Raw genomic sequence first — 12,696 nt, 5'->3', positions numbered from 1 at the left:
GGGCGTAGAAGTTGGGGTACAGCTGATCCCCAATCTGTCCAAACAAGGTAGAGAAGTCGGGGTGCAAGGGAACCCCCAAATCTGTCCAGCCAAGTAAACATAGTGTTTGTGTGTCTGACGACATTGGGAGGTTGGAGAGAAGTTGGGGTGCAAGAGAGCACCCCAGTTCACCTAAGGTAGTGTTCGTGTAGGGGAGAAGTTGGGGTATAGGTGACTCCCCTAAATCCTTTAAGCTAAGCAAGCTTTTGTTGTTTGTCTGCAGAGAGCGGATGATGGAGCGAAGTTGGGGTTCAAATAACCCTACCACAACCATGGAGAAAAGTAAAAGGGTGGCTTTGTGTTAGGACTGGGGTTTTGTGAAGTTGGGGTGCAGGTGCCCCCCAAATATTATCTGTTGAGTCAAGTAAGTGGGTATTGTTTGTGTCTGGAGAAGTTGGGGTGCAGGTGAACCCCCAATATATTTTCTGCCAAGTAAGCAAGTAGTGTTTATGTCTAGAGAAATTGGGGTGCAGGTGAACCCACAAATCTGTGTGGTGAGTCTTGTTTGTTTTGAGAAAAGTTGGGGTACAGGTGACTCCCCCAAATATTTTTTGGTCCAAGTAAGTGGGTGGCATTTGTGTCTGGAGAAGTTGGGGTGCAGGTGAACCCCCACATTTGTATTTTCAATATTGTTTTTGTTGGGAGAAGTTGGGGTACAGGAGACTCCCCCAAATATATTTTGAGCCAAGTGTTTCTGTCTGGGGGGGGATGGGGTACAGGTGAACCCCAAATCTGTATTTTGAGTATTGTTTGTATTGGGAGAAGTTGGGGTACAGGTGAACCCCCAAATATATTTTGAGCCAAATAAGTGGGTGGTGTTTGTGTTAAGAGAAGTTGGGGTGCAGGTGAACCCCCAAATCTGTCTTGTGAGTATTGTGTTGGGAGAAGTTGGGCTACAGGTAACTTCCCCAAAATATCTGTTGAACCCGTCAAGGTGCTGGTGCGTGTGTCAGGAGAAGTTGGGGTACAGGTGAACCCCCAAATCTGTCCTGCAGTGTTTGTCTTGTGAGAAGTGGGATCAGAGAGAAATTGGGGTGCAGGTGACTCCCTCCAAATATATTTTGAGCCAAATAAGTGAGTGGTAGTTGTGTCTGGAGAAGTTGGGGTGCAGATGAACCCCCCAAATCTGTCTTGTGAGTATTGTTTGTGTTGGGAGAAGTTGGGGTGCAGGTGAACCCCCAAATCTGTTTGTGAATATTGTTTGTGTTGGGAGAAGTTGGGGTACAGGTGACTCCCCACAAAATCTGTTGAACCATCAAAGTGGTGGTGCTTGTGTCAGGAGGAGTTGGGGTACAGGCGAACCCCCAAATCTGTTTGTGATTATTGCTTGTGTCAGGAGGAGTTGGGGTACAGGCAAACCCCCAAATCTGATTGTGAGTATTGTTTGTGTTGGGAGAAGTTGGGGTGCAGGTGAACCCCCAAATCTGTTTGTGAATATTGTTTGTCTTGGGAGAAGTTGGGGTGCAGGTGAACCCCCCAAATCTGTTTGTGAGTATTGTTTGTGTTGGGAGAAGTTGGGGTGCAGGTGAACCCCCAAATCTGTTTGTGAGTATTGTTTGTCTTGGGAGAAGTTGGGGTGCAGGTGAACCCCCCAAATCTGTTTGTGAGTATTGTTTGTGTTGGGAGAAGTTGGGGTGCAGGTGACTCCCTCCAAATACATTTTGAGCAAAGTAAGTGAGTGGTATTTGTGTCTGGAGAAGTTGGGGTGCAGGTGAACCCCCAAATCTGTCTTGTGAGTATTGTTTGTGTTGGGAGAAGTTGGGGTACACGTGACTCCCCACAAAACCAAATCAAAGTGGTGGTGCTTGTGTCAAGAGGAGTTGGGGTACAGGTGAACCCCCAAATCTGTCCTGTGGGAATTGGCATTAGGGAGAAGTTGGGGTGCAGGCGACACCCCTCAACCTTTCTAGCCAAGCAAGGCGGAGGTGTGGGGCAGATCCGAGAGTGGGCTTTGGGGACAGTCTTTTCCCCGTGAGCCATCCGGACCCCGGAGGTGAGGGTCGGCCCGGGTCGGCCAAGGGGTCTTTTGCCTGGCCAGCCAGAGGCGCTGGGCTTGTGCCGCGGGGTCCAGGAAGCGCTGGGCTTGGCCGTGGGGGTCCAGGAGGAGGCCTGGGGGCGGGGGGTGCAGGAGGGCGGGCCCCAGAGAAAGCCGGGCTCGGGCGACCGGGAGGCGAGAGCGGGGCCCGAGTGGGGGTGTTTCGGGGCCGAGCAGGGAGCGGGGCCTCCTTCGTGGTGGCTCCCCGGAGCTGAGAATCCTCAGGAAGGGAGTGAAGAGCGGCCCCTGCTGGCGGAAGGAGGCGAGGCACGGCCGAGGCTGCCGGTGGCGGGGCAAGTGGAGTGGGCCGGGGAGCGGCGGGCGGGGAGCGGGTTCGGGGTCCAAGAGGAAGCCGGGCAGATCGGGGGGTCCGAGCGGTGTGGGGTGGAAGAAGAGCATCCCCCGGAGGAAGAGAACGAGAAGGAGGAAGAAGAAGGAAAGTGGGGAGCCTTTAGTCTCTGGGGGGAGGAGGAGGAGAGTGGGGTGCTGCTGATCGAGGAAGAGGAGGGCCAAGGGGTCTCCGCGGTGGGGCAGGAGCGGGGCCTGGCGCTGGGGGGCCGCCAGGAGCAGGCGGGCTTCGGGGAGATCGGCCTGGGCGTGGCGGAGCAAGAGGTCGGCCTCTGGGCCCAGCAGCAGCCCCACGGCGAGGCCGAGGCCAGGTTCTGGGGCCGGCCACTCCCGGAGCGGGCCCTGTGGCCCCGGAGGTGGCGCTGGGGGGGACAAGAAGCGGTGCGGCATTCGGCCCTCCAGGAAAGGGCCGGGGGTCCGGGCCGGGGGTCTCAGCAAGAGGAAGGGGGGCTGCGGCAGGCGGTGCAGGAGGGGCAGCCGCTGGAGTTGGGGGGCTTCGGGTGGGGGGTGCAGGAGGGGGGCCGGGGCCACCGGGAGGCCACGGTTGCGGCTGGATTAAACCGGGGCAAACGGCCTTCGAGGGAGCCCAAAGAAGCAAACCCCATCATCCATCGTCGTGGCTATCTCAACCTCCCTTCGGCATAAGGAAAAGTCCTTGTGCCTTTTGCAACCCCTTGCAGCAAGAAATGTAGCCGTAAAGGACGTGGATCCGAAAGAAGTGAGCCCCAAATCTTCTTAGTTTGCCAGATTGGAACCTTTTTGGCAATTAGTGGACTTTTACAACTTTGCAACAAGGACTTTTGTTGTCGCGAATGTTGAAACTTTCTGGAGATTTGGTGCAGGTGCCTTTTGTCACTCCTCGCAGCAGGAAATGTAGCCTCTCTGTAAAGGACGTAGATCCGAAAGAAGTGAGCCCCAAATCTTCTTAGTTTGCCAGATTGGAACCTTTTTGGCAATTAGCGGACTTTTACAACTCTGCAACAAGGACTTTTGTTGTCACGAATGTCGAAACTTTCTGGAGATTTGGCGCAGGTACCTTTTGTCACTCCTCGCAGCAGGAAATGTAGCCTCTCTGTAAAGGACGTAGATCCGAAAGAAGTGAGCCCCAAATCTTCTTAGTTTGCCAGGTTGGAACCTTTTTGGCAATTAGCGGACTTTTACAACTCTGCAGCAAGGACTTTTGCCGTCGCGAACTTTCTGGCGCAGGTGCCTTTTGCCACTCCTCGCAGCAGGAAATGTAGCCTCTAAGCAATATGCAAGCGGTTCTTATTACCCCCTAGCTGTCTTTCTCTCTCAGTCATTCTCGTGTGATCAGCTGTCAGTCCTTTTCAGAACGTTGCACCGGTCTTCAACGATCCGTTTTCCTTGTGCGTCACACTAGTGCAGCTTCGCTTGAGGAACGTAGTTGTCTGCTTTAGCGGCGCATCTCAGAACCTCCTATTTCCAACTTAAAAAGAAGTTTTAATACCTGCTCTCTGTTCTTCAAAAGCTTCACAACTGCTCCTCTGCAAGTATCAGCGCTCCACGATAGTGGCATGTGGCATAAGACAAGCTGCAGCGTTAGCCCTGTCGTGTTTCTGCTTCCGGCTGAGCTGTGCAATTGCGTCTCTCCTTGTGTTATGAACCCCCATAAGTCGTGTGTGCGCTATTGAGGCTTGTTGCAAGAACCATCCTACCTGTTCCCACCTCTGTGTTGCTGCAGTGAGTGGCCTTTTTCCCAGTGCAATGCGACCTTGATGGTGCACAGCCGTGCAAAAGTGAGCGTGAAGTCTGCACGACACCGGGGAGGCCTCGCTGTTCACCGCCGGCGCTGTCTTGTGTAAGTATCCCACCTTACTTTTTAATATGTATTTTATAGAAACATATTTTAATATGTATCTTTTATAGGAATACATTTTAATATGTGTATTTGTGGTATTTTAACAATATTTATGTGTTTGGAGCCCCCGGTGGAGCAGCGGGTTAAACTGCTGAGCTGCTGAACCTGCTGACCGAAAGGTTGGCGGTTCGAATCCAGGGAGCGGAGTGAGCTCCCGCTGTTAGCCCCAGCTTCTGCCAACCTAGAAGTTCAAAAACATATACAGTAGAGTCTCACTTATCCAACGTTCTGGATTATCCAACACATTTTTGTAGTCAATGTTTTCAATATATCATGATATTTTGGTGCTAAATTCGTAAATACAGCAATTACTACATTGCATTAATGTGTAATGAACTACTTGTCAAATTTGTTGTATAACATGATGTTTTGGTGCTTAATTTGTAAAATCACAACCTATTTTGATGTTTAATAGGCTTTTTCTTAATCTCTCCTTATTATCCAGCATATTCACTTATCCAACATTCTGCTGGCCCGTTTATGTTGGATAAGTGAGACTCTACTGTATATTAAATGTAATATTACTAATAATATTACCATATAATGATATAGTACAAATATAGTAATTTAATGCTTATATTGTGCTATACTAATAATATATTGTATGTTCATTTGGTTTGTAAGCTGCTCTGAGTCCCCTTCGGGGTGAGAAGAGCGGGATATAAATGTAGTAGATAAATAAATAAAAAATAAAAATATGCAAATGTGAGTAGATCAATAGGTACTGCTCCTGCGGGAAGGTAACAGCGCTCCATACAGTCATGCCGGCCACATGACCTTGGAGGCATCTATGGACAACGCCGGCTCTTCAGCTTAGAAATGGAGATGAGCACCAACCCCCAGGGAAAACCTTTACCTTTACCTTATATATTTTTAATTATTCAGTAATTAATTATTCAAGCTACTAGGAGAGGTGGGTAAGAAATAAAATTATTATTATTATTATTATTATTATTATTATTATTATTATTATCAACACGACGACGTTGTATTGCACAGCAAACAAGATAGATATGCTGGATTTCGTTTCGCAAAACCACAAGTCGAACACTTCCCAAGTGTCTAGGACTGTGTGATGTATTTTCTGATGATGTGTGCAGATCCCAGTAGGGTGGCCTTTTGCAGTTGGCAGATGGTGATTTTGTCAATGTCTATTGTTTCCAAATGCCGGCTGAGATCTTTTGGCACGGCACCCAGTGTGCCCATCACCACCGGGACCACCTGCACTGGTTTCTGCCAGAGTCTTTGAAGTTCAATCTTGAGGTCCTGAGAGCGGCTGAGTTTTTCCTGTTGTTTTTCGTCAATGCAACTGTCACCTGGGATGGCGACATCAATTATCCAAACCTTGTTCTTTTCCACAACTGTGATATCTGGTGTGTTGTGTTCCAGAACTTTGTCAGTCTGGATTCGGAAGTCCCACAGTATCTTTGCGTGTTCATTTTCCACGACCTTTGCTGGTTTGTGATCCCACCAGTTCTTTGCTGCTGGGAGGTGGTACTTGATGCATAAGTTCCAATGGATCATTTGGGCCACACAGTTATGCCTCTGTTTGTAGTCTGTCTGTGCAATTTTCTTACAGCAGCTGAGGAGATGATCAATGGTTTCGTCGGTTTCCTTGCAGAGTCTGCATTTTGGGTCATCAGCTGATTTTTCAATCTTGGCCTGAATTGCATTTGTTCTGATGTCTTGCTCCTGGGCTGCAAGGATCAGGCCTTCTGTCTCCTTCTTCAGGGTCCCATTCGTGAGCCAGAGCCAGGTTTTCTCCTTATCAGCTTTTCCTTCAATTTTGTCAAGGAACTTTCCATGCAGTGTTTTGTTGTGCCAGCTGTCAGCTCTAGTTTGTAGTGTGGCTTTCTTGTACTGGTTTTTTGTCTGCTGTGCTTTGAGGAGTTTCTGATTTTTGACTTCAATCAAAGCAGGTTCTTCACTTTGCTTTACATATTATTATTATTATTATTATTATTATTATTATTATTATTATTATTATTGACACAACGACATTGTATGACACAGCAAACAAGATAGATATGCTGGATTTCATATCACAAAATCACAAGTCGAACACTTCCCAAGTGTCTAGGACTGTGTGATGTATTTTCGGATGATGCGTGCAGATCCCAGTAAGGTGGCCTTTTGCAGTTGGCAGATCGTAATTTTGTCAATGTCTATTGTTTCCAAATGCCGGCTGAGATCTTTTGGCACGGCACCCAGTGTGCCCATCACCACTGGGACCACCTGCACTGGTTTCTGCCAGAGTCGCATTGAAGAAAAACTACAGGAAAAACTAAGCCGCTATCAGGACCTCAAGATTGAACTTCAGAGTTTTTCCTGTTGTTTTTCTTCAATGCGACTGTCACCTGGGATGGCAACATCAATGATCCAAACCTTGTTCTTTTCCACAACTGTGATGTCTGGTGTGTTGTGTTCCAGAACTTTGTCAGTCTGGATTCGGAAGTCCCACAGTATCTTTGCGTGTTCATTTTCCACAACCTTTGCAGGTTTTTGATCCCACCAGTTCTTAACTGCAGGGAGGTGATACTTGAGGCATAGGTTCCAATGAATCATTTGGGCCACATAGTTGTGCCTCTGTTTGTAGTCTGTCTGTGCAATTTTCTTACAGCAGCTGAGGATATGATCTATGGTTTCATCGGTTTCCTTGCACAGTCTGCACTTTGGGTCATCAGCTGATTTTTCGATCTTGGCCTTGATTGCATTTGTTCTGATGGCTTGCTCCTGGGCTGCAAGGATCAGGCCTTCTGTCTCCTTCTTCAGGGTCCCATTCGTGAGCCAGAGCCAGGTCTTCTCTTTATCAGCTTTTCCTTCAATTTTGTCAAGGAACTTTCCATGCAGTGTTTTGTTGTGCCAGCTGTCAGCTCTAGTTTGTAGTGTGGTTTTCTTGTACTGGTTTTTTGTCTGCTGTGCTTTGAGGAGTTTCTGATTTTTGACTTCAATCAAAGCAGGTTCTTCACTTTGCTTGACATATTCTGCCAGGGCATGTTCTTCTTCTTTGATTGCTTGTTTTACTTGCAAGAGTCCTCTGCCCCCTGATCTTCTAGGCAGATATAGCCGGTCAACATTACTGCGAGGGTGCAGTGAATGATGAATGGTCATGAGTTTTCTTGTTTTTCTGTCCAAATTGTCCAGTTCCATCTGTGTCCAGTTTATAATGCCAGCAGTATATCTTATGACAGGTATGGCCCAGGTGTTTATGGCCTTGATGGTGTTGCCTCCATTGAGCTTGCTTTTGAGAATTTTTCTGACCCTTTGTGTGTATTCTTTACTGACCACAGTTTTCACATGTTCATGCTTGATGTTGTCCAGCTGTAATATGCCCAGATATTTATAGGCCTCTGGCTGGTGACACCTTATTGTTTGGCCATTAGGCATATTTATGCCCTCACTTTCAATGATTTTTCCCTTCTTCAATGCCACTGTCGAACATTTGTCCAAACCAAACTCCATGTTGATATCAGTGCTAAAAATTCGGACAGTGTTGGTCAGAGATTGGATTTCAGTTTCCGTTTTCCCATATAGCTTCAGGTCATCCATGTACATCAAATGTGAAATTTTGTGAGAATTCTTAGATGTTTGGTAGCCGAGATTTGTTTTTTGTAAGATTGTTGACAGAGGGATCATGGCAATAATGAAAAGCAGAGGGGACAATGAATCTCCCTGGAAAATTCCTCTCCTGATGTTGACAAGTCCATAGCTTTCATTTCCAACAAACAGTTCAGTTTTCCAGTGCTCCATCATGTTTTCAATGAAGGTGCCAACGTTTTTACTAATCCCGATGGCGTCCAGGCACTTGATGATCCAGCTGTGTGGGAGTGAGTCAAAGGCCTTTTTGTAGTCAATCCACGTCATGTGAAGATTAGCTTTTCGGCTCTTACAGTTCTCCAGAATCATTTTGTCAATCAATAACTGGTCTTTTGTGCCCCTGCTTTTCCGTTTGTTGCCTTTCTGTTCATCTGGCAAGATGTTTTTTTCTTCAAGATAGTCTTGAATTCTGTCAGCTATGATGCCAGTCAGTAGTTTAAACATAGTGGGCAGACACGTTATTGGCCTGTAGTTTCCTGGTGCTGCTCCTTTTGCTGGATCCTTTTGTATCAGGTATGTTCTTCCAGTTGTTAGCCATTCACTGATACTTCCTTTCTGCAGCATCTCATTGAATTGTTGGGCCATTTTTCCATGTAAACTAATCAGATGTTTGAGCCAAAATCCATGAAGTTGATCACTACCAGGCGATGTCCAGTTCTTGACTTTTTGCACTCGTTTGCTGATCATTTCAGTTGTTGTTTCCATCAGTTCCATTTTGTTCTGTGAGAATTTTCCTTCAAACTCCTTTATCCACCCAGCGTTTTTGTTGTAGTTTTTATTATTTTCCCAAAGTTCTTTCCAGAACTTTGTTGTTGCAGTTTTCTCTGGCTTTATGGTTACTGTGTCTGTTGTTTGGTTCAGACTCTGGTAGAACCGTCTTTGGTCTGATTGAAACAGTTGATTTTGTCTGTACTGGATGATTCTGGCTTCATACCTTTCAATTTTTCTGGCTGTTGCTGTAATTTGTTCTTTCACGATTTCCAAAGCTTCTTCAATTTTTCTGGTGTTCAGCCAGTACTTTCGGATCAGGTATTGCTTGATTTTGTCATTCTTCAGTTTCCTCTCTTTCATATTTTTCAGGTTACTTGCATCTGATCTAAGTTTCTTGATTTTCAACTCTAGCCTGACCTTCCACTTTGGTTTTCCAGTCGATTTTCTTTGGGGCTGCCTTGGTTGTAGGAGCCCAAGTTCTTCTGTTACTATCACTGCTGCACTGTAGGCAAACTGGTTTGTTTGTTCAATTGATGTTATTTGGACAGTGGAGAGTGCTGCATTCACATCTTTCATGAGAGGCGCCAGGTTTCTCTTGGGCACTGTTTTTAGAGTTGGGAGCCGCTGTCTTATTGCATTTGCTGCAGCATGAGCCATGATCTTATCCTTGAGCTCTTGTTGTCTTGCTGTCAAAGTTCCTGGTGGTTCAACAGATGTTTCAAGTGCTGGTTCCTCAAATTCTTGCAAAAGCGCCACACTTTCTTCTGGTTCAAACCCATTAGCATTATGGAGAATCAAACCCAAACGAAGTCTATACTGGCTCGGTCGTCGCCCAGGATAAAAAGGACCGCGGTGGATGCTGCTGATTCTGGACATCCATCGACAAGTGGGCTACGGAATTATTATTATTATTATTATTATTATTATTATTATTATTATTATTATTTGTTCCTTTGAGGTTGGTCAGAACTCTTATCGTGGAATCCTAGTATTAGAAGAGACCCTCATGGGCCATGCAGTCCAAACCCTTGCTATGCAGGAAGACACCATCAAAGCACTCCCAACAGATGTCCATCCAGCCTCTGTGCAAAAACCTCCAGAGAAGGAGGCTCCATCACATTCCCAGGCAGCATATTCCACTTTCAAGCAGCTCTATTATCAGGAAGTTCTTCCTAATGTTTAAGTGGAATTCCTTTACCTGCAATTTGAACCCATTACTCCATTGTGTCCTTGTCTCTGGAATAGCAGAAAACAAGCTTAGTCCCATCTTTAATGGGACAGCCTTACAAATATTCAAACATGACTCTTCTGTCCCCAAACAGCTCTCATCTCCAAGCTAAACCTACTCAGCTCCTCCGAGAGCTTCTTCATTTCCAGACTTTTGACCATATTGGTTGCTCTTTTCTGGGCACAGTCTAGTTTATCAATGTCCTTCTTGATTGCTTTGCACACAAGGTTATTATTCCAGGAGAAGCCTGACCAACACAGAATACGGTAGCACTGGACTGTGACTTCTCATTGATGCAGCCTAGAAATGGCATTGGCCTTTCTAGCTGCTGCATTACACTTTTGACTCATGTTCAGCTTGTGGTCTGGAGCCCTCGGTGGCACAGTGGGTTAAAGCCTTGTGACCCGGAGGTTGGGTTGCTGACCTGAAGGCTGCCAGGTTCGAATTCAACCCGGGGAGAGCGCCGATAAGCTCAGTGTCCCAGTCTGATTTGCAATAGTATAATAATAATGATGATGATGATGATGATGATGGTGATGATGATGATGTGGTGATGGGCACATTGGGTGCCGTGCCAAAAGATCCCGTTTGGAAACAATAGACATTGGCATTTGGAAACAATAGACATTGACAAAATCACGATCTGCCAACTGCAAAAGGCCACCCGACTGGGATCTGCACGCTTCATCTGAAAATACATCACACAGTCCTAGACACTTGGGAAGTGTTTGACTTGTGATTTTGTGAAATGAAATCCAGCATATCTATCTTGTTTGCTGTGTCATAATAATAATGATGATGATGATGATGATGATAATGGGATCTGCGTGCATCCTCCGAAAATACATCACACAGTCCTAGACACTTGGGAAGTGTTTGACTTGTGATTTTGTGAAACGAAATCCAGCATATCTATCTTGTTTGCTGTGTCATAATAATAATAATAATAATGATGATGATGATGATGATGATGATGATGATGATAATGGGATCTGCGCGCATCCTCCGAAAATACATCACACAGTCCTAGACACTTGGGAAGTGTTCGACTTGTGATTTTGTGAAACGAAATCCTGCATTTCTGTCTTGTTTGCTGTGTCATAATAAAATAATAATAATGTAATAATAATAATGGAGCCCTCGATGGCGCGATTGTTCCAGCAGGACTGCTGACTGAAAGGTTGGCAGTTCGGATCTGGGGAGCGGGGTGAGCTCCCTCTATCAGCTCCAGCTCCATGCGGTGACATGAGAGAACCTTCCCACAAGGATGGTAAAAAAGATCAAAATATCCAGTCAACGTCCCCTGGGCAACGTCCTTGCAGATGGCCAATTCTCTCACACCAGTAGTGACTTGCAGTTTCTCAAGTTGCTCCTGACACGGAAAAAAAAGCTTTGTGGTCTACCAAGACTCCTAGAACCCTTTCACATGCACACATCCTACATTTGTGCATTTCATTTCCTCAACCTAAGTTCTGTTACCAGGTGAGTGTATAGTGGAACCAGTAGCGTCCAGTTAACACCATGTGCAAAGAAAACTCACACCAGGCAGAGGAATTAAACAGAATGAAGGAACTTTACTCTTGCTTGTTGAGTTGAAATATAAAACAGTTCTGCAATCGTACAATGTCCATGTAGTTGCATAAGATCAATAACTAATCAATCAGCATTCAATATATACAGCACAGCATATTCAAACTACTACTTGACCGTAGCTAGAGAGCCTTTCTTTCCTGTGCTCTCTCTTGAAGCTCAAATTCCCAACTGACAATCTCAGCCATCTGCCAGCAAACAGATACATTGTTTTAGGCGTGGCTTTGCCTCTGCAAAAAGGCTGAGCTCTTTTGCAGAGATCTTTTGAATACCAACTTTGCAAGGATTTCTTTACACACACACACACACATATAGCAATTTGGCGCAATACGTTCCGCACCATACATTTCTCCCTGTTGAAGTTCATTTGGATAGTTTTGCCCAGTCAGCTCTCCAATTTGTTGAGGTCACTTTGGATACGGATCCTGTCCTTTGGGGGATTGAATCTCCTTCCCAATGGGCATCTTCCTGGTGCGACAGCGTCATCGGTAACCCTGTTGCACATTTTTGCTGGTGTGCTGTGTTTTTGCCAACGAAAAAAGTCTTGGGATTCCAAACTTTGAGAGTCCTCAAAGTCTTCATGGTGCGCAGCAGCCACAAGAGAGCGCATTGTCTCTGCAGCAGCCGGAAGAAGGCAGGCCACATGCTGTGAGAGTGTGCATTGGAATCATGCGCTGATGCTGCTGTGTGGGATCAACAGCAAAGGCAGGGAAGCAAACCGGACAGCGAAAATCCACGGTAATCCTGGCCTTGATCTTTGCTGCTTCTTCCTCCTTGGAGAGCAGCTGCCTTGGAGGCCAAGAAGGGATGCCGGGGATGATGGCAGCAGGTAAGAGACCGAGAGGCAGAACGGCTGGCTCCTTCCTTCCTTCCTTCCTTTGTGGCATCGAGTCCCTTCTTCTCCTTTGAGGAGCTTCCTTGCACCAGGAGGCCGTCAGGTCCAAGGCAGGACCAGGTTGTTCCCTCCCAAGAGTCTCCCTCCCAGAACAAAGGCACCTCTGTGCTTCCCAGAGCCAGGCTTTGAAAACCATGACAAGTGCCGTCTTAGACCCACGGCTTTTGCAAACACAGAGTGACAGCATGCTATTTTTAAAAATATACTCTGCAGACATTGCAAACTGGGACACTGAAAAGCTCAGAATCCCTATTCCACCACCTCCTCCTCCTCCTCCTTCTATCTATCTATCTATCTATCTATCTATCTATCTATCTATCTATCTATCTATCTATCTATCTATACATACATACATACATACACACATACATACA

The 12,696-nt window shown here is 46.2% G+C and overlaps 1 protein-coding gene across 1 annotated transcript in view; it reads left to right on the top strand.

The window, feature by feature from the left end:
• Positions 1 to 311: 311 nt before the first annotated feature.
• Positions 312 to 12,696, top strand: part of LOC134297956 (uncharacterized) — a 28,354-nt gene continuing 15,969 nt past the window's right edge. Inside the window, exons 1-2 of the mRNA XM_062976994.1 lie at positions 312 to 321; positions 2,016 to 4,241. Of these exons, the coding sequence (XP_062833064.1) occupies positions 312 to 321; positions 2,016 to 3,067 (1,062 nt within the window). The 3' untranslated portion in view covers positions 3,068 to 4,241. The remainder of the gene's footprint in view (positions 322 to 2,015; positions 4,242 to 12,696) is intronic.

The sequence above is a fragment of the Anolis carolinensis genome, chromosome 3, assembly GCF_035594765.1.
Source record: "Anolis carolinensis isolate JA03-04 chromosome 3, rAnoCar3.1.pri, whole genome shotgun sequence".
In the NCBI taxonomy this organism is placed as follows: Eukaryota; Metazoa; Chordata; class Lepidosauria; order Squamata; family Dactyloidae; genus Anolis; species Anolis carolinensis.
This window is presented reverse-complemented; position numbering and strand designations above follow the sequence as displayed.